General features: G+C 53.2%; 1 protein-coding gene across 1 annotated transcript in view; it reads left to right on the top strand.

The window, feature by feature from the left end:
- KCNK3 (potassium two pore domain channel subfamily K member 3) overlaps positions 1-24858 on the top strand; it is a 37810-nt gene extending 12952 nt beyond the window's left edge. Inside the window, exon 2 of the mRNA XM_090281056.1 lies at positions 21603-24858. Coding sequence (XP_090137182.1) covers positions 21603-22534 — 932 coding nt within the window. The 3' untranslated portion in view covers positions 22535-24858. The remainder of the gene's footprint in view (positions 1-21602) is intronic.
- The last annotated feature ends 260 nt before the right edge of the window (positions 24859-25118 follow it).

The following is a 25118-nucleotide window of genomic DNA, read 5'->3' as shown; positions in this document are numbered from 1 at the left end:
CTTGCAGAACATACACAGGCCAACTGAAGGTCATGGCAAGCATCTTCATCAGCCTGTGGCTGGTATGGGGTCAGTTCAGGGTGCTGACAATGCCATGCTCATGCAGAACAAGGGCTCGGTTTGGCAGTGCCTAGGGTCTTTTGGATTCCTTGAGAATCACGGATTCAGTCTGACCTTTCTCTCTTCTAGATGAGAAGACTGAGACCCAGGGCAGGGTGCGGGGTGAAATGGGGCGTGGCCTGCCCTGGCCACTGGGGTTCTGTTACTGGTTCAGCAACAGAGTCAGTCCTCAAACCCAGGCCTCCTGACTCTACTCCTTCAGGCACTCACACAATCATCCCTCCATTCCCTTTGTTTTTCTGGGCATTGTCCATGTGTCGGGCACCATTCTAGGACTCATGGCGCCTATATTTCAGAGAAAGCAGGTAGTCAAGAAACTACGTGATCACAAATAAATCATCATTTCAATGGTAACAAGTGCCAGGAGTCGGTTAACACGCGGGTGTGACAGAGAGTGATGGAGAGGAGGGATGGGCAATCCGGGAGCACCTTCCTGGAGGGGGCCTGCACAATGCAAAGATCAGAAAAGAGCCTTCGGGGTCACACAGCAAATGCAGAGGTTCCAGGTAGGCTGGTGTTTGGCATGTCTGAGGAACAGGGAGCAGAAAGAAGGGTGTGGGTACAACATACTGAGCAAAGAAGTAGAGAAACCAGGAAGGACTGGATCTTGTGAGGCCAGGGAGGCCCCAGTCAAGAACTTGAATTTTATTCTAAGTGGGATGAGAGTCCCTGGAAGGTCATAAGCAGGGCTGTAGTATGATATGACTTAAACTGTCACCATATCACCCTGGCTGCTCTGTGGAGGTCAGATGGGTGTGGAATAAGAAGGAAGCTGGGAGACCGGCCAGGCTGCGTGCAGTTCAGTGACTTGAAATAGCGGATGATGGAGGACTGGACCTGATGGAGACTGTGGAAGGGTGGATTGAGTGTGTGTTTGTGAGGCAGACTCGGCCAGACCTGCTGATGGATAGGAGTCATGTGCTGGGAGGAGGTGGGGGCCAGGGCGGTGGGAGTAGGGGAAGAAGACAATCAACGATGCTCTTTGGCCTGTGAGGTGGTGGAGAGTAAGCATTTTCTGAGCAGGGAAATAAAACCTGGATAATAATAGGTTTGGTAAAAAGATAAGATTTAAGACTTCTATTTTAGACACACAGGTTAATTTTGAGATGATTATTGCAAATCCATGAAGGCAGTTAGAGAGACAAGTCTGCAACTCAAGGGAGAGAGGTCAAAGCTGAGATATAAATTTGGGAGTTATCAGATGGAAATGATATTTAAAGTCATGCAGCTGGATGAGATCAGCTGGGGAGAAAAGAGCCCAGGGCCAGCCCTTCTCCAATGCCAGGAGGTGGATCATGGGGGGGGGGGGGGTGCTGCCAGGGGACCAGGGGACCAGGGGACACCTGGGGAGTGAGGTGTCTGGAGGCCAAGAGAAGTGTTTCAGGAAAGAGAGCTGTCCACTGCCAGCTGCTGCTGGAACACTGGGTCAGATGACCTCAGAGAACAACCAGTGGGCTTGGCAACACCGTGGCCCTTGGAGAGAGACACTGACCATGGAAACGGTGTAATACTCAACAGCTTGTTCCAAGAGCAAGGGTAGGAGAGAGTGGTAGGGGTGTCTTTTGTATTCATCCAACCTAAAGTTGAACAGAAGAGCCAGATTCCAGGACAGGCAGGGGAGGGAAAGAACAATATCATAGCTCAGTTTCGGGCCTTTTCATAAATGCTTCACAAACCTCCTCCTGCGGTGGCCTATGAGGTAGTTATCATTATGTTCATTATGCAAATGAGGCCCAAGGCCCAGCAAGGTTATCAGCTCAGGGCATCCAGCCAGGGACCTGAGTCTAGGCCTGTGTGACATGAAAGTCCCTGCTCATTGTTCAGTGGCCTCCACCTCCCAACAGCCAGCTCTGCCTGCCACTCCTTGCAGCGTCTTCCCGCATCCCCTCCCACCTCCTCAATGCATCCTTGTCCTTTGATCATCTCTGCCAGCTTCTAGCAGTCTTGGCCTCTGCCTCCCTCCTTCCTGAAACCTCTGCTTTTTCTCTTTGATCTTGCACATCTGTCCTCAGCTGCATCCTAAGCTGGGCTTTGTGTCCCCCCACCCCACCCCAACCCCGTATCTGCAAGAGGGCCTCACACCAATGTGGAGGATCTGCAAGAGTTTCTAAGAGCCTTGGGGGAGCCTGGGCCTGTGGGATGGGAGTGTGGCTTCTGCCTCCTGGACTGCCATTTGTAAAGAGTCTGGGGGTTTTCAGTCCTGGCCAGCCTGCAGCTCAGTCCCTACTCAGCCCTGAGAGTCCAGAGATGGGAGCTCCCAGGCCAGGGTGCCTGCACAGGCAGCTGGGAGTGGACAGCCAGAAAGGCCATGCATTCTTAACCTAATGGGGCAAGATGGGGCTCAAAGTTCTTCTCAAGAGAATGATACAGATGAGAAGTGGTGGCTAGGAGTCCTAAACAGGGAGATGCAAGGGGCAAAACTGGCCACCTGCCCACCACCACCACCCATGCACTTCAGCAAGGCAAGGGAGGGGCACTCAGGACCTCAGAGTCCCTTTGGGAGTCTGAGTGATGCCACTGGGAAGTGTGGACAAGGCCCGGAGACTAGGTTAATAGAGAAGCCCTGGCAGGAGCTAGGCCATGGAGGTCCCTGCCAGCCTGGTGCTCCCCTCCCTCCCCAGCCTTTCAGCGAGGCCACCCCGGATGTCCAGAGCCACCTCCAGCTCCTCCACCAGGTCCTGAGGCCTTGTCCACCCCCTGCTCCTCTGGTAGGGCCTGGTGCCTGGCTCCCCACTAGAAGAGATGAGCAGACGGAACCCCATTCACAGGCACCTGGGGCCCAGCCACACTCCCGAAGCCCCGACAGGGGGCTGCAGCAGTAATCAGCTTCACACACATCCCCTGGGTTATTTTTAAAATAACACTGGCACATGGCTGGCTGGCTGCCCTTGCCAGGTGCTAGTGCTAATTTGGGCCAGGAATGGATCAGGGCAGGATTCGACCTCTCCCCAGGGCCCCCACTGAGTGCCGGAGTTAACCAACCCCTTGCTGCATGGTTGAAAGCCTGGGCCCGGCCTGGGGGGATCAGGTGGGCTGGCAGTGGGGGACCCCCAGGAAACTCCCACGTCACTCTCTTTGACCAGGTCACCTCACCTGCCAAGCCTCAGCTCCCTCATTTCTCAGTGGGGTGCGTGATAGTGGTATCTGCCTCTCTGACTGTCAGACACTCCAAAGTGAGGAATAAACTAAAATGCTACAGAAAATATTGGAATTAAACCCCCTCTCCCATGAACATGCTGTCCCCACTGTTCTGATAACCCCCCTCCAAGCCAGGCCCTTTCCCCAGGTGAGTGACTCCCAGTCTGAGGCTCCTCTGTTCCTTCATCCTTTCCCCACCTGACCTGAGACCTGCTCAAGGTTAGGTCTGAAACCTGTTCCCTTGGGCAGGGTGCGTGGCAACAGCTGAGGCTGCAGAGGTATGGCACACAGTAGAGGGCGTTGAAAGCAGGTAAAAGTTTGGCAATGGGGAGCCATGGAAGGTGTTTGAGAAGAGGGGTAATGTGTTCAGAGTAGAGCATAATCTGGAAGTAGGTGTGGGGAAGATTAGCAGAGAGGGGACTGGAAGCTGCTGGGCAGTGACAGTTAGGAAGTGCTGCCCAAGTCCAGAGGGGAGAGAGGGAGGGCCCAACTATGGTGGTGGCTGGAGGAACAGGAAGGGCAGAGCTAGGAAAGGAGGACTAGGTATGAGGGAAGAAGGGGAGGGAAAGGAAAGGTGTTCAGCTGGGTGACTGAAGAATGGGGATATTCTCAGAAATCAGGCAGCACGGAGAGGGCCAGCATGGAGCAGAGCTGAAGGCAGGGCCTCCGTGGCCTTCCTGGAACCAGCATCAGAGCATCCCAAGCAAAGTCGTGGCCCACTCTGACAAGCAGGGCACAGAATGAAGCAGAAGCAGCAGGGGAGACTGCAAAGGATCCGTGGAAAGCAGGGGGGGTGGGTTTCAAGAAGAGGAGGACTGGCCATCAGGGCTGAGTGTGTCCAGAACATAAAGGAAAATGCGATGCCAACAGCCAAGGCCTCCAAGTGGGACTGTCCAGGGTGTGCACCGCCCAGAGGGATCAAGCTGAAGGTGTGGGTCACTGAAGCCCAGCCCACTGACGGAGCTAGGCTCTCCCATGGCTGTTGGCCAGGTGAGCCCATTTGTTCTCATTTGCCCCAGAGTGTCATGGAGCTAGGGCAGCCCTGGCCACAGGGCATGGGGTCTGGGACTCAGGAAATTCCTGATGCTCTTGGGGAGACCCATTTTAATGGATGAAGTAGGGACAGCCTGATGGGTGAGGGAACAAGCAAGACCAAGGAGAGGCACGGTGGTCCTGCTCTCCTCCCTTCCTCATGTCTCCCTCCCTTTCCTTTTTTTAAGGACTTGAGGTCAGGGAGGTATAAGGAGATGAAAAAGTAATATAAATAAATAAGTAAATAAGTAAGTAAATAAATAAATAAATATGAAATTTGAGGCCAATCGTGAGGAGCTGGCAGAGGACCTTTTGAAAACATCCTCCAATAGGGTGACCTCTAGGAGCACAGCCAAGAGGAAAAGCCCAGGGCCCCTGCAGAGTACAGTCAGAGGGTCAGTCTTGGGAGAGGATGCCCTGCCTCCTCTTGACCGGGAGAAGGGGAAAGGGAGCACAGCAAAGTGATCAGAGAGTAGAAGAAGCTATATGGGGAGGGCCTGGCTCCGTCCTGTACTTGCTATATGACCTTGAGCAAGTCAACCTCTCCGTAGCTCAGTTCCTGCACCTTTAAGTGGGGATAATAATAGTACTTACCGAATAGGGTGCTGGAGGATTAACTGGCTTAGGGTGGTACATAGTAAGCGCTATATAAAGGTCCGCTGGTATTGTTTTGAATTGGGGAGGAGGGAGCAGTGACAGGGGCATTTAATCATTTGAATAAAGTCAAGTACAGAGAAAGCCAGCTCTCCCAGATTCCACACTGGAGTTGGGGGGAAGGAGAGAGAGGCACAGCAGAACTATAAGCAGTAGCTGGAAAAAGCTGGGTCCTGGGGACACTGCCTCGATCCTGGGGACACTGCCCAGCTCTTGGCACCATAAAAAGCAAGCTCAGGACACCAGTGCATAAATAGGCAGCTTCTATAAGCCATAGGAGCCATGAAGTCATTCTCTTATTATACCCTGGCGGAGCCAGTCTGTGGTCCCATCCTGCTTGGAAGGTGGGTAGAGTGGCAGAGATAATTGAAAAGGCTGGAGAATCAGAGGTCAGAAGAGAGGTGGCAAGCCCAGGATGAGCCAGGCAGTAGGAGGCGGGCTGGGGGATGAGCATGTACCTCCATGTCTCTAGTGAAGGGCAGTGTCCCCAAGGATGGGGACTGCCGCTTACTGTCTCCACTGAAGACAGGCTGAGCAGGAATGGCCTGAGCCTCGGTCACTTCATTCTGCCTAATGAGTATTTTCAACAGACAGGGTACAGGGTTGAGTGAAATGTGTTTCCATGGAGAGGGGTAGAATCTTAGCCTCTAAGAAGAGCCTCTCAGGTCCTTTGGGCCTGTGTGGGGGAAGGGCTGGATTTGGTGGCTTCTTTAGCTTCCTAATGGCACAGAACTTGAAGGAACAGCAGGGCCCAGAGGTCAGGTCCTGTGGGGGATTCTTCTCCCTTTATTGAGGTGCAGACTTCGCTGCTTCCCTGTGTGTGTCCACGCCATAGCCCAGCTGGTTCTTGCGCGCTCTGCCCGAAATGGTGGGTGGAGTGGTGCCAAGAGGCCACCCCAGGGGACATGTAGGGTATTGAAGTGAGTGTGTAGGAGGGGACACCACATCTGCAGGCTGGCTCCGAGGGCAAGAAGGTCCCGGCAGCTGCCTCCAGGCTGAAGCCCCTGTCGCCTGGATTCCCTCTCCTCCTGGGCTCTATGCCACTCATACCATCTGAGTTTCGGAGCCCTGGGGAGGGTGCTGAGCCTAAGAAAAGCCTCCTTCGCATCTCCTGGCCTCTGCTGCCAGACCACCCGCCAGCCCAGAGCTCTCTGGGCCACAAGCCATGACCAGAAAGGAGAACGGGGAGGCAGGTGATGGAGACAGGGCCCACGGGGGCCACGCAGGCTCCAAGTCCTCCCTACCAAACACAGTCCATCCATCCAGACTGGCTTCATGTGTCTACTGGGGATCCGTGGACTCTGAGCAGGCTGGGCCAGTGGGAAAGGGGCTCCACGCAAAGCTGAGGGCCAGGGGAATGTATTCCTGGAGCTGTTCTTGGAGGGCAGAAGAGATGAGGGGGGGGACTCCGGACAGCCCCCAACAACACAAGGAGGTGCTCAGAGGAGAGACGTGGGACAGGTGCAAGGAGCCCTTGGGACAGAGGGTGCTGGGATGGTTGGGGGATTCAGGAGAGGGAAAGCCAGGTAAGTCAGGCTGTGGATGACCAGCCTTCATGCTGGACCAGGAAATCCTCAGACTCTATTGTGTATATTTGGGGAGTGGTGAGTAGAAGCTCAGATCTGTGCTTTAGAAAATAATCAAGTTAATAACAGCTCCTTCTTCCTGAGACCCTCCACAGGCCAGGTCTCGTACTAAGCACTTGACACACTGTACTTCTAACCCCCAAGGTCTCCCAGCTACCTAGTTAGATGGGGGATCAGAGCAGTAGTATGGATGTGGGAGAAGCAGCAGGCCTGGAATCAGGAGACCTGGGTCGCAGGTCCAGCTCTGGAGCTTGTAACCTTGACTGAGACACCAGTGTTACCAAGCTTCACTGTCCCCACCTGTCAATGGAGCCCACCCTGTCCCATGGACTGTGAAGCGCTGCTGTAAGGATCAATGGGAATGCTCCTAAACACTGTGGAGTGCAGTGTCCACCTGGGTCCCCTGAAGCCAGCCAGGGCCCTTCTGCTGCGCTGCTTACCTCGCAGGCACACCTAGATGCCGTGCTGCAAGCCTGGCCACTCATTGGAGTGACCCCCTTGGACCACTGCAAGTAAAAGGGACTTCAGAAAGGAGACAGTATCACTTAGCTAGTGTCAAAGTACCAAGGTCAGAAGCCCAGGCCTCTCCTTTCCCCTCTCTCAGACCACACCATCCCTGTCTCTCCTCTTCCTGATCACTCGGGCTTCTCTCCTCTGTAACTCTGACTTGTATGTGACTTTGGCTCACCCTGATCCCACCTCTGATCCCAGGCTCTGGGAGAGACAACCTGATGGCTCGGCGCAGCCAATAGCTTGGGTCCTCTTGGATCAGGAGTCCATCCCTAGCCCAATCCACTGTGACCTGGGCCAGGGTCACATGGTACAAAGGCACTGCCTAGGTCCAGCCTTGAGTAGGATTGTTGCAAGAAGAAGAGCTCCAAAGAGGCAGGAAGTGGGCAGGCACCTAGATATTTCCACCATCGGTGGCCTCCCTCAGGGCCCTTACCCCCGCCCTCCAGCTCCCTCTCCTCACCTCCTGCTCTGGCTGGCACAGGGCCTTCCTAACACGTCCCAGGAGACCTCCAGGGGGCTGCTCCCTAGGACAGAAAGGACTGGCCCTCAACCTCTGGGTTCATCAGCTAGATGGGGAAGGGCCAAGAAGAGGGACTTTGGAGGGACGTCATCAGGACACCATCCTGCCCCCCCCCGCCCCCCGTCACGAGGTTTGAACATCCACTGTATGCAGAACACCAAGACTCTAGAACCCAGATCCTGTGCTAGGGGTTTATACTGGTCTTAGGGTCTGGCCTGCTGGACACCGTGCTCTAGAGCAGCAGTTCTCGACCTGTGGGTCGCGACCCCTTTGGGGGTCGAATGACCCTTTCACAGGGGTCGCCTAAGACAATCGGAAAACACATATATAATTACATATTGTTTCTGTGATTAATCACTACGCTTTAGTTATGTTCAATTTGTAACAATGAAAATACATCCTGCCTATCAGATATTTACATTATGATTCATAACAGTAGCAAAATTATAGTTATGAAGTAGCAACGAAAATAATTTTATGGTTGGGGGTCACCACAACATGAGAAACTGTATTAAAGGGTCGCCGCATTAGGAAGGTTGAGAACTACTGCTCTACAGTAAAGTGAATGGTCCCAGTAGCACGTGAAAGTGCCTGGACTTTAAGGTCAAAAGATCTTGGTTGAATCCTAGCTTTGTCAATCTTTATCAGTCTGACCTTGGGCAAGTCATCTCAGTTTCCTCATCAAAATGAAGCTAATAATGCCCACCTTGAAGGTCATGGTGAAGATTAGAGCAAATTGACAAAATAGGGGTCTCTGGATTACCTGAGGCTGTTGCCATTATCAGTAGAGGCGTTAAGAGCAGAGAAGGCACAGGCTCTTTTCTGGCTTGTGAATGCCCTCCCTTTCTCCCTCCTTCCTTCTTCTTATACTCCATCCCTTCCCTGTTCCCACCTGCCACCCAGACCCTGCCACACAGAGGAGAGGCCAGGAGGCAAGTCCCCAGCCAGGGGACCAGGCCTGGGCCCTGACCGCCTCCCAAAAGCCTTGTCTGGTGTCCAGCATCACCCCGGGCCAGCCAGCTCCCCTCCCCACATTCTGCGCAGGCAGACTTGACTAAGAGGAGCTTTGCTCACAGAGACATTGCTATGCGTAAGGAGATGGGTAAATATGCCAGGCAGCGTGTGCCAAGAGAGGCCGAGCGAGTGGCAGAGATGGATGCTGTGCGGAGAGCTGAGAGATGGGGATGCGCAAGGGGCCAGAGCAGGAGGAAGCCTTCCTGGGAGAAGGCAGTGGAGGTGGAGGCGGAAACACAGCAACCAGCGATGCGTCAACACAGGGGAGGCGGTGAGTGTTCAAAAAAGGAAGGAAAGTCTTCACAATAATTCTGTAAAACTGAAAGTTGTTCTAAGAGGAAAGTTTACTTAAAAATAGTAAATGGTAAAAGAAGAAGAAGGAGGAGAAGAGGAAGAAGAAGGAGAAGAGAAAGAAGAGAAAGGGAGGAAAAGTGAGTCTGTCCTCAGACAGTGACCTTGATCCAATTTCTAGTGACAGCTGGAGCCAAGCAGCTCTGTGTAGCAGCCAGGTGTTCACACCCACCCTAAACAATGCTTCCAAGTGTGCAGGGCCAACTTTGAATGCCACAGGGAGCAGAGCCTGCCATGCTCCCAGCCGCAGGAGCATTGGCAAGGTTGCTACACCTCTGGTTTGGGCTGCCCACAGTCCCACCATCCCAGAATGGCCCCTCTGGTATAAACCCAGCACATCCTGCGACGAGGCGTTACTTCAGGGACAGTCTTCCCTCACCTGCCCACTGACTTGTCTCTTTTCCCAGAGGGCAAGACAGAGCCATCCTTGTCCCTGCTTCCTCTCTCCCAGCACTTAGTCAAGTTTCTGGCACAAAATAGTAGGTGCTTAAGAAATGTTTGTTCAATTAATAAATTAGGACGAGCTAAGAAGGAATGAAGCCATTTCATCTCGCTGATTTTCCAGCTGATATTCTTGAGACCAGCTAAGTGCTACAGCCTCCCTGGGGCTCCTGTTGCCCCCCAGGTGGCACATCCCCTCTTCCAGAGCTGGCTCAGGGTGGTGGGGGGCACCTCCTCAGCAGACCCAGAGTACTTACAGGCCAAACCTCTTAGGAGAAGGGCCCAGATGGGAAGGAAGAGGAATCGTAGCTGGAGAAAGCTCCTGCTTTGACAGACAGGGAACAAGCTGCCTACCTGCCTCTCTATGTCACAACTTTTTCGAACAACCTGAAGAGCAATTCATGAAGGCCTCACTCTGATGGGCCATGGACCCCAACCCCTGGGTCCATGAGACCCAGGAGGCCACTGAGAAGTTGAAGAAAGAGAGCAGGACTTGGCCTGGGAAGGCCTGGCTCTGCCACGTCCCTGTGTGGCCCTGTCCAAGTCATCCAGCCACTCAGCTCAGTCTTCTCAGCTGGAAAACCAGAGCAACTGCCGTCCAGAATGCGGCATCTGATCAACTAGCATCAGTGAAGCTGTACAAGGTGACAGGCCTGAGTTGGCGCCCTGACTCAGACTCTCACTAGCTGTGTGGGCTTGAATGAGTTACAAAAATTTTCTGTGCCTCAGTTTTCTCATCTGTAAAATGGAAAATACCTAGCTCCTAAAATTTTTTCTGAAGAGTAAACGAAATGTTGTGACCAAAGCACTTAGGACAGTGCCTGGCACACAAATGCTCAATAAATGTGACCTTTATTATTTACTACTATTACTACTGCTACTATTGTTACTACTTACTGCCACTACCACCATTACTATTAGCTACTGTGGGCTCACTGAACTACTGAAAGGTACAAGACACCATCCCTGTCCTCAGAGCCCAAAGGGAGACCAAGAGGACAAAATGAGATGACAAGGAGGAGCAAAGAAGGAAGGAGCAGATAAAGCAAAAAAGCAAAGATGCAAAGCCCCAGGAGACTGGTCTCTAGGGCTAGGAGGTGGGGTTAGGGCCCCTTAGGGCTCAGCCGTCAATAGGGAGAAGCTGAGGACCAATGAGACTTCGTGAGCACACTGGCTTGTCTCGGTCCTGGGAGACTCAGGCAGGGCCACATAGCCATCTCCTCCTGACTCCATGTGGCTTCATGTGCCGGGAGGCTATATAGGAGTGGGGTGGAAGAGACATGATTTTGTGTCTCTGAAGAGCTGACGCTGGCTACCCTTCTGTTTCTGAGGGATGTTGCTCAGGACAGTGCTGACCAGGCCAGCCCAGCTCCGGCCTCCCCTCCCAAGAGAGTCCATGGCTTCTTCCCCCGTCCACAGCATCTGCACTGTGCCAACTGGGACAGCTCTGCACGGACACGTGGGCCCCAGCAGCTGTGGATCTAATGCGTACCCAAAGGCTCAGTGCCATTGCTTTGGGGACCGAACAGTCCCATTGAGATATCTGCTTTCTCCACTGTTGGTGTATGAGAGAGCATGGCCACTCTGAATGCCCGGAACCTAGCAGGGCCCCAGGAATGTTTCCTCTGGCCTCTTCATGTCCCAGAGAAGGAACTCCAGGCCCAGACAAGGACGGAATCTTGCCTGTGATCACACAGTGGCACAGCTAGAACCAGATCCCAGGTCTTCTGACTTGCATCCCTGTGGAAGAGCCCTAGGACAGCCAACCACAGTGAACAGAAAACTGTCTTTGAACTTCAAGTTTGGTTCTAGCATTAATGGGCTGAGGTAAAACACTTTATGTCTCTGAGCCTCAGTTTCCACATCTGTAAAATAGGAATAATAATGATAATAACACCTCTTCTACAAGATTGATGCATGAACTCAAATAATAGAATACATTGAATTGCTTGTAAATGGCACAGCTCCCTAGAAATGAAACACGGGAATTATTATTACTTTAGAACTTAGAGTAATGCACATATTAAGGACTCAAAAATATCTGCAGGCTGAATGGATGAATTTTTGAAGCGTGGTGAGTGATGAACAAAGGGCTCCAGGAACTCTAATTTGTTTAGGTGGGTGGGATCAAGGAAGGCTTCCTAGAGGGGGTGACTTTTGAGATGGGCTTTGATGAAGGAAAAGAAGCCCATCAGGAGGAGGGGAAAAAAGAAGCATGAACACTGCCCAGAAATGTGGAAATGCAGCTGTGGTCCTCCAAAGAGCTGCAGATACCAATTCCACATGCAGATTTGGGCTCAAGAACCTGTTCAGAACTCATCCGTCTCTTCTGGGCCTGTGCATGGTACAATATGTGGAACAAGGCACTAGCAATTTATTAAATAGACATGACCTTTAACTCTAACTTACCCATTTGATAGGTAAGAAAACTGAGGCTCAGGGAGCTGACATGCTTTAACAAAGGCCCTACCACAGGCTTAGCAAATGAGGACCCAAATTTTGCCCACCACCTGTTCTTCTAACTAGTTTTATTGGGGCACAGCCATGCCTATTCATCTGTGTATCGACTGGCTGCTTTGTTGATACAATGTCATAGTTAAGTAGTGACAAGAGATCATATGGACTGTGAAACCCAAAATATTTACTATCTGGTTCTTTACAGAAAAAAAGTTTGCCAACTCCTGGACTATAGCAAGATGGAGCAGAGCTGGGATGGGAGCCAGGCCTCCAATTCCTGGTTGGGTGCTCTTTAACTCTGTGCTCCCTTGCCCCTCTGGGCCCCACTCCACCCCTGTAACAACTACCCAAAGGGTAAGATTTCAGGCAACCAGCCTCTGGGCAGGCTCGGCTCCAGGATAAAGGGAACCCCTGGACTGGCCACGGTTGTCCTACCACCCAACAGGGCTTCTTGTTGGGGGCAGGTCAGCCCCTTTTGGGGAAAGCTGACAAGGAGAAGCCAACAGGCACTTGCTTCTCCTCCATGGGCAACACAGGAAAAGCCAGAGAGTGTAAGTGTAGGATTCAGGCCAACCAGATGCCAGAGTTCTAGACACAGCCTTTCAAGAAGCACACAGAAAAGGACTGGCATCTCAGCAGATGGCCGAGTCCACTTTAAATTGTGCTGTAGAACTCCTTTCTCAATGCCAAGCTGTCCCTGGTGGATTCATGTAATTAAAACCCCACCAGATCCAATCTGTTAGAAGTTCTGGGTTCACACATGTCCTGTCCAGCTGGTCATAAGGATGCAGGCAGACAACAGGCCTAGGCCTTGGCCACCTGGTGCAGCAGCTGGCCTGGAACAGACCCCATGGGGCCCAGGTTGGTGCCCTGCCCAGGACCCCTGGGTTGCTGCCCTGTTCCATGACACTGTCCACTCTGGGCCTCATTCTCTGTCCATTTTCCCGGTCTCCAGCCCTTCCAATCCTCTGCTCATCTTTGATACCTCCCCTCCTTACTTCACTCACTCAGCATAGATTTATTAAATGCCAGCTATGTGCCAAGCACTCTTCTAGGTGGGAGGAATAGAGTAGTAACAAAAGCGACAAAAATCCTTGCCCTCATGGAGATTATAGTTTAAACCCGCCAATGCAAGAGCACCTCACACATTGTGTGTCTCCTATTTCTTCCCTCCTCTCCCTCCTCTTCCCTCTCCCCTCCTGGACTCAGTGCACTGCTGAGCACTTGACAATGGACCTTGCAGAGGCCTCTTGATGAATCCTCCTGCTCCCCCTGATCCACTGCCAAGTCCCGCACCAGGATGCCAGGAAAATTCGCCTCGATGCCTCTTTGACATGTCCCTCCCTTCTCCAGGAGCCATCAGTGACTCCTCACTGCCCTCAGTTTAAGGTTTGAAATCCTGCAGCTGCCCTTCAAAGCGCTTCACATTTTAGCCCTCGCCCACTTTACCAACCTTCACTACTCCATCAACTTTCTGCTCCAAGAAAACCAGAACTTCTGTTGCTGTTAGGTTTCTAGTACTCATTACTTTTTACTTATAAACTAATATATTTTTGTATAAAATATATCAAAGAAAACTCAAATGAATCATGAACTCATACTTCAAAGGTAAACTCTTGTGAACTCATTAGTATATTTCCTTCCAGCTTCTCTTTCTGAGTGTATGCATGTGTGTGTATAGATACTTTTTTTATATTTTTATATTCAGTGTGGGATCCCATAATACATAAAGGGTTACATCCTACTTTATTTAACATTCTATGGTGGTTTTCTATGTAATTAAGAGACTCCTCAAGAACAGCTCTTTAATGGCTGCACAATATTCCAATACATAAATATACCTTAATATGTTTAACCAAACTCTATCGTGAACATTAGGACTGTTTACAATTTTTCACAATGAAAATGCTGCTATAAACATTCTTGTTCATAAATCTTCGTTCCACTCTCTGGTTATTTTCCCAGCATAGATTCCTAGAAGTGGCATTGCAGGTTCAGCGGGTTGATGCATTTCTAAGGTTGTTGATGCATATGATGAAGCTGCCTACCCGAGAGAGTATGTTGGTCCCCCTTGCCCCCCGTATGTGAGAACACTCACCAGCCTCAGGAAGGTCTATTTTCTCTGCCCCTAACACTCCATGTGTCTCCCTAGCATTGTGTCTTTGCTTCAGCAGCTCCCCTGTGTCAGAACCCTGCATTTCCCATATACCCTTCAGAGCTCAGGGTAAAGATCACCTCCTCCATGAAGCCCTTCTTGATATGCCAACTGAAGTTCTCCACCTCTAGCCCTCCCTCAGCTCCTGTCTTAAATTCTTCCTAAAATATTTCCTACTGTTGCCATGCATCTACATAATTTGTGTCAAAATAACCTCTTCTTTGTTCAGGACACTTTCAAAGTGCTTCCACGGAGATATTTCATTTGATTCACTTTCAGACTGAAAGTGTTTTGAGATCAAGGATCATGGTTTGATCATCTGGGCCTCCTTTCTTCCTCTGGCCCCATCACCAGCCTCAGATCTAGCCCAGCCTCAAGCTAGCCCTGATTTACTGGAAGCCTTCACTATTCCTTGGCCTACCAGAACAGACTTTAGGATGCCCCCCTCTGTAGGGAGGATGGAGTTAGGGCAGAGGGCCCCGGATACCAGTCCTGGCTCTGTCACAGACTCACCTTGACTTAGAACTGGTCCCTGCCCCATTCTGGGCCTCAGTTTACCCATCTATAAAATGAGTGACTTGAACACACTCCAGAACTGATTGCCCTGCAGCCCCTGGCTCCAGGCACCCAGAGCAGCCCCAGGGTGCCTCTGAAGGGCCCCTTGTGCAAAACCATCCTCTGGGATAGGCTAGAGGGAGCTGGCCAGGGAGGCAGGCCTGGCTCCAGGCCAGGCTGTGTCTGCAAACACTGACCTTGGCTGCCGCAGGGATTTTCCATGACACCAGCACCCTCCCCCTCCACTCCCCCTAATCCTGTGGGTCTGGGGAGGGTGGGGGATGGGGGTGATGAAGGCTGTTGTATACCAGACAACCCTGAGTTGGACTAATAGAAGCACCTGTGGGTGGTGGAGAGCTCAAAGAGAGACAGAAGAGAGAGCAGTGGGCCTACACTGGAAAGTCTGGGAGGAAAGCAGAGATAGGGAGAGAACCTACTGGTGGGGAGTGGGGAGAAGAGCTGAAAGAGTAGCAGGGAAGACGGGAAGAGAGGCCTTAGAAAGGGGCAGGGTGGAGGGAGGGAGGATGCTATGCTTCAGAGCTGTCCTTCCAAGGAGCTCTGGCCTGGAGGGGACAAACTCCAGACTCAGTTCTGCACACTGGTCCTCCCCTAAGCCCAGGTCCTTGAGGCCCTGGTGGTTTCCCAGGCCTAGCGCAGGCCTCAGCCAGGCCCCAGGTAAGGGGGATTCCTTCTGGGGCCCTGAGGCTGGCCTCCTTTTGCAGGGGCCTGGGGCCACAGGGAGGGCAGAAGATATGAGTCACTAAGGTCCCTCTGCCAAGGCCATCCCTCTCCCCCCACTGGGTGTCTAAGGGGAGGTTTCTCCCATCCACATCGCAGACTGCAGAGCTGTCTGGTTGAGCCCCAGCAGGCCTTGTGCAGGACCCTGAGGGGACTTGCTGGCCCTCAGGAGCCCGGAGTGGGCTTGGGTACACAAGTACGAGGCATTCGAGCAGGGCAGACAGGCCCCTCCAGCTCTGGAAAGGATCGCGAACGGTTCTTAGAAAAGAAGGTGTCTGAGCTGGGTTCTAAAGGATGGAGAAGGCCCGCACTTCTCCTCACCCCAACAAGCAGGACAGCGCCCTCCGTCCCTCCCGAGGGACTGGGCACTGCCACCTTCTGCCTCATCTCCTTCACCACCCCCTTTAGGCTCCTTGGAGCCTCAGGTCCTACTTCCTGCCACCATCTCCAGAGCAAGAGCGCAGCTCCCTGCTGTGCCTCAGACCCCCGAGGTGGGTCCTTGGGGGGTCTTCCTGAGGTGCCGCTCTGGCTCAGGCCCAGCAGGAGAGCCCGGCTCCTCTCTGGGACCGCTGTGTCTCAGAGCCAGGTCCTTGGGGCCGCCTACGTCTCCTTCGGCCCCCACTCTGGCTGTGCCCCAGGCCCACGCAGCACCCTGACATCAGGTCCTTTCCCCATGTCCAGCTTTGCAGCAGCCCGGCTTGGCCCAGAGTTCAGTCTCTGGGTGCCTCAGGCCACAGGTCACTCATCCATCTTCCCTGAGGGCAAACATGAGCCCAGCCAGCACCCATATTTACATTAGATAACCAGGTCTGCCGGGAACCAGGAAACAGCTGCAGCGAGGCTTTGCCAACGCTGTGTGTCTCTAATCTGTGGAAGGGCTGAGCCCCCCAGAGAAGGGACATCAGAGAGTCTCAAGTCCTGGAAGGGCTTAGAGTTTGTGATGCCACAGAGGAGAGTTTCGCAAACTGTGCTCTAGGGAACCCTTGTCCAGCAACATGCATTGTAAGAAAAGCGCAGAAAGGTCAAATAAGTGGGGAAATTTAGCATTTTCTCCCAACTTGGACTGACCTTGCATGTGAACAAGCATATGGCTCTGATAAAGCCGACGCAAATGAAATGACAATAAATTCTGTGAAATTCAGCCTTCCCCCAATTTAATTTAACCAAGCAACTCTCTTCTCATCCAACAGTTGTTAACTGTCCATGAAACCGGTATTCCAGGAAATGAACTTTGGGAAACATACATCATAGAATGTTGATGCTGAAAGGAGCTTTAAAGTCCATCTAATCTTGATGTTCCCCAAAATAGTCATACTAATGATTACTATGTATTGATCCCAAGGTCCTAAGCATTTTAAGTCTACGAAGTCATCAAATCCCCACAGTGGCTCTATGAGGCAGGCACCTCACTATTCCCATTGTACAGATGAAGAAAACGAGGCACTCAGATGAATTAACTTGGCCAAAGTCAAAAGCTGTTTGGCTTCAAAGGCTGTGCACCCATCTATGCCACTAAACTGCAGAGATCCCCTACGGAAAATAGAAATACCTATTTTCAGAATTTCAAAAGCATAATAATAACTTAATTCAGTCCCATAAAGTCAGTTATCCTATGCTAATCAGAAGTTTTGATTGGCAGACATGTTCTTAATTAATTTTGATGGGAAAATAATTAGTTACTGCTGTCACAATTATTTATTCGGCACCTGCTCGATGTGGCAGCTACACTGCACTGATCAATCCATTGTACTTCATAAATCAAATCTTTTGAAGTTTAGGCTCTGTGTGAGTGAACAGAAAAAATAATAAAAGAGACCCACCATACAAGGAAAAAAGGTAGGAAACTTTTCTCTTGCCCTATCCTCCCATGTCACAGATGAGGAAAAGTGAGGCCAGAGAAGGAAAAGGACTTGCTCAAGGCACAAAGCTAGTTATAGTCAGGATCAAGTCAGCCCCCCCCCGGCCCCCTGCCTCCTAGCCCCATGCTCTTCCTCCACCAAGGCTGTGGCCGGCCTTCCAGCTTTATGGCACAAGGTCAGCCACTCAGGCTGGCGGGCATATATGGTCAATGCAGAGTGGGCATCTGAGGTCAGTGGGGAGCAGGCAGCTGAGCCAGTCCAACCAAGGCCATTACCAAGGCTCAGCCTGGTCACTTGTACTTTGACTGGGAGGAAGTAGGCAACAGGGAGAGAAAGTCCACTAGGAGGTATGGCTGGACCCCTGACCTTCTGCATCTCCCTAGAAGGCAGAACTTCGGCCAGTTTTGAGCTCCGTGGTGATGCCGGGAGGCAAACAGAAGTGAGACCCAAGGATGCCCATCTTACTTCTCATGTTTCCTCCCGCCTGAAAATATTCATAACTAATATTGATGTCCAGCCACATGATTAATGTTTATGTCCAGCCACCTGGCTTCCTTAGCTAGGTTCCAGGATCATCTCGTAGCCGACTTGCTCCCTCTCAGGGACTGCTGGGCCCTGGTTGAATGAACAGGTCAACCCTGGCCACACTGAGCCAAAGGGCAGAGGACAGGGCATTGAGTTCAGAACTGAATATCCTGGGTTATAGTCCTGGCTCTGCCATTCACTAGCTATGTGACCTTGAGAAGGTCACTTTCCCTCTCTGGGCCTCCATTTCTCCATCTGTACAATGTAAGGACTGAGCCATATCATTGCCAAGGGCCTCTCTGGCCCTTAGAACCTTTAAGTTGGTGGTGGATTCAGGCAGGGTGGCTGGGAGAGGAGGGGGCAGGGACAGACCTGGTCAGTGCTCTGATAGTAGCTGCAGTCTGGGCAAGAGTCTGGCTGGTCAATCCATTGAATAGTGTGAGGGAGGGTCTCCAGGTGGCAGCCTCTGTGTGTGTCAGTGACACAAGGACAGAGGGAACCCCTCACCAGGAGACGCAGGGCTGGACAGGAGAGAGAAGATGGTAGCAACTTTTGCCCCACTCTCCCTTGTAAACCCAAGCCTGACATGAGCATGGACCAGGCAGGCAGCTAGCTGGCTGGCAGGCACACAGGCCTTACCAAACTCCCAGCTACTTCCCAGACCTTCCAGGGTCCCCTGGGAGTGGCTCCACCCTAGCTGGCGCCCCTCCAAGCAGAGCGCCCACGTCAGCGGGTCCTCACAGCTCCCTTGTCCTTTCACCCAGTGACAGCAGAACGGGCAAAGGGGCAGGGGCATGCTAACCCTGGGCCCAATACCTGGAGCAGCATCTGATTTCCTGGGCATTGTGGTCCTGTTGCCATTCAGCCATGTCCAGCTTGGGGCAGTGCCTGACAATGAGGACCCAAATGGAGTGCTCCCCTCTTGGGGCCCCCACTTCCTATCCTAGCCACCCTTCCTGGGTGATGAATGGACTCTGAGGCATCGGAATGAGTGATGAGTCAGAAAGCCCTAGAGCCCTTGGCCAACTCACAAGCCCTCTCCAGCCTTTATTACTACAACTAGCCAATGGAGATCATTATAATGACCGCCTAGGATGTTTGTGAGAATTAAAGTTAAAAATGCTCTTGAAAGAGAAGACCTTAAGCCTCAGCCTGTGGTAGGAAATGAGGGTGGGCCCTGGGGAGCATCTAACCCAGTACATCCAGGCTGGGGCCACCCTGCACAGGACAGTGACTGTAGTGAGGCATGAGGCTGTGGCCTCGTAAGAGCCTTTGGTTAATCCTGGATGTGCCACTTGCTTTGAAAATCACTACATTCAGTCTGGGAGACAGGGAAAGCATAAGGGCACTCAAGACCTGGGCAGGCAGAGGCAGGGAGGGGAACACTGCGAGGAGCACACAGGAGGCATGGGGGAGAAGGGAGCCATCGTGTCTGCTAGGATGTGGGCTGTATTCAGATCAGGGAGAGTCCCCTCGAAGCTGGGGGGGGGGGGCTTTGTGGGCAGCCCACAGTGGGCAGTGAGGCTGCCAGGAAGGTGCACACTGTGTCTTGCTAAACGATGCTGGGCCAGGAGAAGTCACAGCCTATGAACAAACACAGGGTGGGGGGGGGGTGGCCAGAGGGGGTCCTTCTCCCCGACAGTGGGACCCGGCGGCCTGACCTCACAGAGACTTCCCCTACTTCCAGGACTGCACTCTCAGGCCAGCTTCCCCATGAAGTCCCATCAGCGCTGCTTCTGTCACAAACTCCTCAGGTTCCAAAGTACTTTCATATCCTTTACTCCTGGGGACTGCCCGGCCAGGCAGCCAAGGCAGGGATTAACAGCTGTAGCTCAACCCACCCAGAGTATAGAAAGGTAAGAGAGGTCCAGAAAGGGGGACGGATTTGCCCAAGATCACACAACCAGCATGTGGCCAAGCTGTGGCTGGGCCTATGCTACCCAATCCCTATTCATCCCAATCCACAGTGCCATGCCCTCCCCCGCACCCTGTGTAGTGCTGGCCTGGGGGACAGGGAAGGACAAGATGAGAAGCAGCTCTGGCTCAGGGCCTGCCCAGCTGTCGAGGTGAGTTGTGATCTGGCTGCCATGGCTGAGCTGGCGGGCACAATCTGTTCTCACTCTGCTGAGATACGGACAGGCAGGCATGGTGGTTCACCAGCTCAGCTGTCCAGGCCCCTGGCAAAGGGTGACACAGTCACCAGCTAGATGCTGGGGCTGGGGAGACAGGGCAGCCCATTCTAGGAGTAGCTCACAGCCTTGCATACACCAAGTGGCTGTCCCCAGACCTCCCACTTTACTGGAACTGAGCTGACCTCCAGTTCAGGTGGTCTCTTGGCAATGTGAGGGCAATCTGGCACTTTATCCATTACTCATCAGAGTGAACTGTTATTCAGCACTTGAAAAGCACCAGGCTCTAGGCTAAGTGCATTAAATACATTATCAAAACACACAGTCCATGACAGAGTAAGGACTTGAATTCAGATCTGACACCAAAGCACAGAGCATCCTGCCCTGCCTCATCAAACATGTTTTAGGCATGAACTAGAAAGGAACATGACAAGGTCCAGTAGTGTCCACCCTACCATCCTAAGCTAGTGTTTCACTATAGTATGTTGTTGGTGGCCATGGGAAACAGAGAAGGGGGTGGTGTAGTATTGGCTCTGGAGTTCAAAGCTAAACATTCTGTGCCATTCAAAGTAAATATCACTCCCAGCTGTGAAGAATCCAAAACAACTGGAAGAAGGAGCATTAGGTTAAGTTTTGATAAGGCTTAGAAAGGAGGAAAAATTGGAAAGACTGCCTGCATTATTTTATTATGAAAATCCCATTACTATAAGGAATAAATATCTTAACAGCCCAATGAAGGAAGAAGAGTCATGACCAGCAGTCCTCATTTTACAAATGAGGAAACATGCTCAGAAAGGAGGAGTAATTAGCCTGAAGTCACACAGCTATTAGCTACAGGGTCTGAAGTTGTGCCTAGGTCTTCTGAGTTCCCATCCATGGTCCTTCCCCCTCCAGGTCTCCAGATGGTGCTCGTGACTAAAGGTCATTCGATGGTTGGTTCAGCGGGGACACTGCCTCTGCCTGGCTCCTAGGTTCTGTGGGGCTGGTGGGGCCCTTGGAGTGGGTGGAGACAAAGGTTGCGGTTGTGTAGCTAGTGATAGTAACATCTGGAGGGACACCCAGGGCTCTTGCTTTGACAAGGGCAATGCCACTTCCCCCTTAAGGATAGACCCTACTTTGGGGCCAGGCACAGAGAATGACCTTAGGCCCAGAACGGGGGGCTGATAAGGACCCTGAAGCACTAATTCACCCACTGTCTCCTTTTTCCTTCTCTAATACTGGTGGGCCAGCTGCCTCGGGAAGCCTGGGGGATGGGGGAGTCTCCAAGAGAAGTCATCAAGGAGCCATCTATGCCTCAGTTCCCTCCCTCCATACTGAATCACAGGGTTTCGGGAGCCATTCAATCCAACCTTCTCCCCTTAGAGTCAAGGGAACTGAGGCCCAGAGAGGACAAGCACAAGTAAAGCCCATGACACCAACTAGAACCCAGATCTTCCAGCTGACTTTTCAGTACCCTTCACACCATCCCTCTGCCTCTGGATGAAGTTCCCAACAGCCCCACAGGTCAGCTCCTTCTCTAGGCAGAGAAAACAGGTCAGTTCTTTGAAGCCAAACAGTTCAAACACAGGTTGCTCTGCTTCCAAGCAGTGGGACCTTTCTACCAACCCTATGGAGTCCTCACAAGAGTAAAGAAAAAAGCAACAGCAAGTATATGCCCATGACTGTGTGTTGTCCTCTCTTTGGCTAGAAGGAAGGAGAAGCCAGACTCCACAAGGTGGGGCAAGTATAGGGCAGAGAAAACAGAAGGGGGCAGGGTTTCTGGAAGGGCAGCACCCTAGCTCTTGCTTTCTCTCCTCTTCCACTGCTTTCCCCCAGGCTATGGCCACGCAGCACCCAGCACGGATGGCGGCAAGGTGTTCTGCATGTTCTACGCGCTGCTGGGCATCCCGCTCACGCTGGTCATGTTCCAGAGCCTGGGCGAGCGCATCAACACCTTTGTGAAGTACCTGCTGCACCGCGCCAAGAGGGGACTGGGCATGCGGCGCGCAGACGTGTCCATGGCCAACATGGTGCTCATTGGCTTCTTCTCGTGCATCAGCACGCTGTGCATCGGCGCTGCCGCCTTCTCCTACTACGAGCACTGGACCTTCTTCCAGGCCTACTACTACTGCTTCATCACGCTCACCACCATCGGCTTCGGCGACTACGTGGCGCTGCAGAAGGACCAGGCGCTGCAGACGCAGCCGCAGTACGTGGCCTTCAGCTTCGTCTACATCCTCACGGGCCTCACGGTCATTGGCGCCTTCCTCAACCTCGTGGTGCTGCGCTTCATGACCATGAACGCCGAGGACGAGAAGCGAGACGCGGAGCACCGCGCGCTGCTTACTCGCAACGGGCAGGCGGGCGGGAGCGGTGGCGGCGGTGTGGGCACGGACGGGAGCGCGCATACCACCGACACCGCCTCGTCTACGGCCGCTGCAGCGGGCGGTGGCAGCGGCAGCGGCGGCTTCCGAAACGTCTACGCCGAGGTGCTGCACTTCCAGTCCATGTGCTCGTGCCTCTGGTACAAGAGCCGCGAGAAGCTGCAGTACTCCATCCCCATGATCATTCCGCGGGACCTCTCCACGTCCGACACGTGCGTCGAGCAGAGCCACTCGTCACCGGGAGGGGGCGGCCGCTACAGCGACACGCCCTCGCACCGTTGCCTGTGCAGCGGGGCACAGCGCTCCGCCATCAGCTCCGTGTCCACGGGCCTGCACAGCCTGTCCACCTTCCGCGGCCTCATGAAGCGCAGGAGCTCCGTGTGAACGCCCCGCGGGGCCTGGAGCCCCTAGTTCCTGCCAGGAGGAGCAGCAGCTGTCGGCGAAGGGGCCGCCCCAGCCGCCTTCAGCCCGTGGGGCACCCTACACACCCCTCACCACTTTCCCCATCTCCCCCCCTCCCCATCTCCGACTGTGCCTGCTCGCACCAGCCAGCAGGAGCTGGGGCTCTGAGGACCCCTGGAGCCCCTATCTGCGCCCTGCAAATTCCGAGAAATGTGAAATTTGGGGGGAGGGGAGGGGAAGGCAGAAGCTGGGAGCCTCCCATCCCTTTGGAAATCTAAGGAGCTACCCAGTTCTCTGAGGCCCTGCTGGTACCCAGACACCCCACGGCCCCATCTCCTCCATCCGGAGGGGACTTCGTGTGTGTTCCGTATATGTTTGCATCTCTATTTATACCTCTGTCCTGCCAGGTCTCCCACCTTCCCTTGGCTCCAAAAGCCAGGGTGTCTTTGTCCAGGTCACCCCCACTCAGTCCACTCCCTAGTCGTGTCTCCCAACCTCCCACAACCTTCTGTGTTGTTTTGCATGGCTTTGCAGTATGGAGAAAGTGGAAACCCAGCAGTCCCCAAAGCTAGCCCCCAGAGGGCAGGCAGACAGAAACAAGGACAGGAAGGCTACAGGAGGGACAGAGAAGGGAAGGGAGAGGCAACAGACCTCCAGTCTGCAGGGTGGTCCCACTGGCAGGTGAGAACGAAGTGGCCATCAGTCAGATTCTCAGCATTACAGACACTCCCCTTGGATCAAACAGAAAACGTCCTACTTGCCACTTGCTGTCTGGGCCACTGCTCACCATTACCAGCTCTGACATCTGTGGAATAAGTTTTTGCCTCTGAAAACCTTATCCCAAGTATTCATCACTGGAGTCTCACAACACTCCAATTGGGTCACCAGGGCAGGAGTTCTCATCCGCATTTTACAGACGACAATGAGACCCAGACAGGCTTTGTGATTTGCCCAAGGTGACAAAGACAGCAAAAGGCAAAGGAGAACGAGCCCCCAGGCTGCTTGTTCCCAGGCTGAGTGCGCTTTCCTTCCGGCTCCTCTGCCCGCTTTTGAAAGCAAAGCTCCTGCCTTGTACACTGGCAGTGTGTGGGCAGCTGGGGCCTAAAACAGGCCCAGAACCCAGGACTGAGTCCATACTGGGGCTCAGCCTCTGCTCCATGTGTCCAAGAGGTAGGGCTCTGAACGGGCAGGGTAGGACCCCTTAGTTAGACTGCCTCCTTACAACTAGGGATGTCCTTGGGACCAAAAGAGGCAGGGCTGGGTCTCATGGAGAAAAGGCCAGAAGCTGGGGCGCTAAAGGTTTGGGAACTGGACAGAGCCACCTAGACACCTAGCAGGCATATCCTACTGGGACATTATCCCTGACCCCACAGCCAGAGTTGGTGCCTGTGTCCCAAGTGGCTAGAGATAAGCTAAGGCTACAGCAAAGAGTACCCCTCCCAGGTGGGAGGCTTGGAGTTTGTGTGCCCACTGCCTACCTTACCTACAACCCAGAAGCCGAGATGGAGAGCAGCAGATGGGGGCCCACAGCTGGAGCTGGTACTGTGACTCAGGATAGCATCAAGGGGTGAGTGAGGGGCTTTTCCCCCCTCAATACGGCCCTCGTGCTGTTCCCACGTCAGCTCCTTAGCACTGCTAAGCAAGGCCAACACTGGCATTTGAGAAAGCTAGAGTAGGGGGTCCACAGGAGAATCAGCCTTAGCCCAACCCCGGCCATATTCTCAGCCTCTGGGAACCCCTGGGAGGGAAGAGGTCTGGCCTGGCCTGTGTGTGAGTCCTGTCTCAGTGTGGAGGAGCTGGCTGCCCATGTGCCAAGGAGAACAGGGCCCAGGAGCTGGGGGTGCCCTCTGTGTTTATGTTGGAGTAGGGAGCAGTGCTGGCTGCCTCTGTCCTGTGTGTGACCCTGCCCTCGAGGGGTCCCGTCCCGTCAGTTCCGAGGGAGCCACAACCAAAGTTGCAGGGAGATGGTGGGGAGGGAGGCTGAATGGCCCTGGGCCGAGCGTGGCAGACTGCTCGGTCTCCGGTGTCCGGCTGGGTCTTTCCCAGGGACCTGGACGGCCAATGTTGCTTCCCCTCACCCCTCCCGCTGCAGGCAGCCTTTCTGCTTCCCCAATGCCTTATGCCTGGGCACACTGCCACAGAATATGCAATATGTGTGGGTGACATACCCCCACGCCCACACCCCCACCCAGGGCAGCCCCTGGACCCCAAAGGCTGCGGCTGCCACGGCCTCCCTTTAGCCCTTCCTGCCTATCTGTCTTCACACTGAGAATGGCGCCTAATAAATGCTGTCCATGGAGACCAGGCTCAGGCTCAGCTGCCTCTGTCATCATATACCCACAGCGATGTCAGGGAGTGGCCATCGCTGCCCTACTCCTACCCCTAAACACATGCCCTACCCCCCCCCCAGCCAGGGTCTACAGACGCACCTAGCTAATGCACCTTGGGCTAACTGGACCTTTGCTTCCAGTCAGCCCCAGGCCTTAGGGAGAAGCCTGGGGACAATACTGGCTTCCCTTTTGTGATTTCCTCCAAGATCCAAATTTTCTGTGTCACTCTGGAACAA

The sequence above is a fragment of the Furipterus horrens genome, unplaced genomic scaffold, assembly GCF_987537825.1.
Source record: "Furipterus horrens unplaced genomic scaffold, mFurHor1.1.pri manual_scaffold_6, whole genome shotgun sequence".
Lineage (NCBI taxonomy): Eukaryota > Metazoa > Chordata > Mammalia > Chiroptera > Furipteridae > Furipterus > Furipterus horrens.
This window is presented reverse-complemented; position numbering and strand designations above follow the sequence as displayed.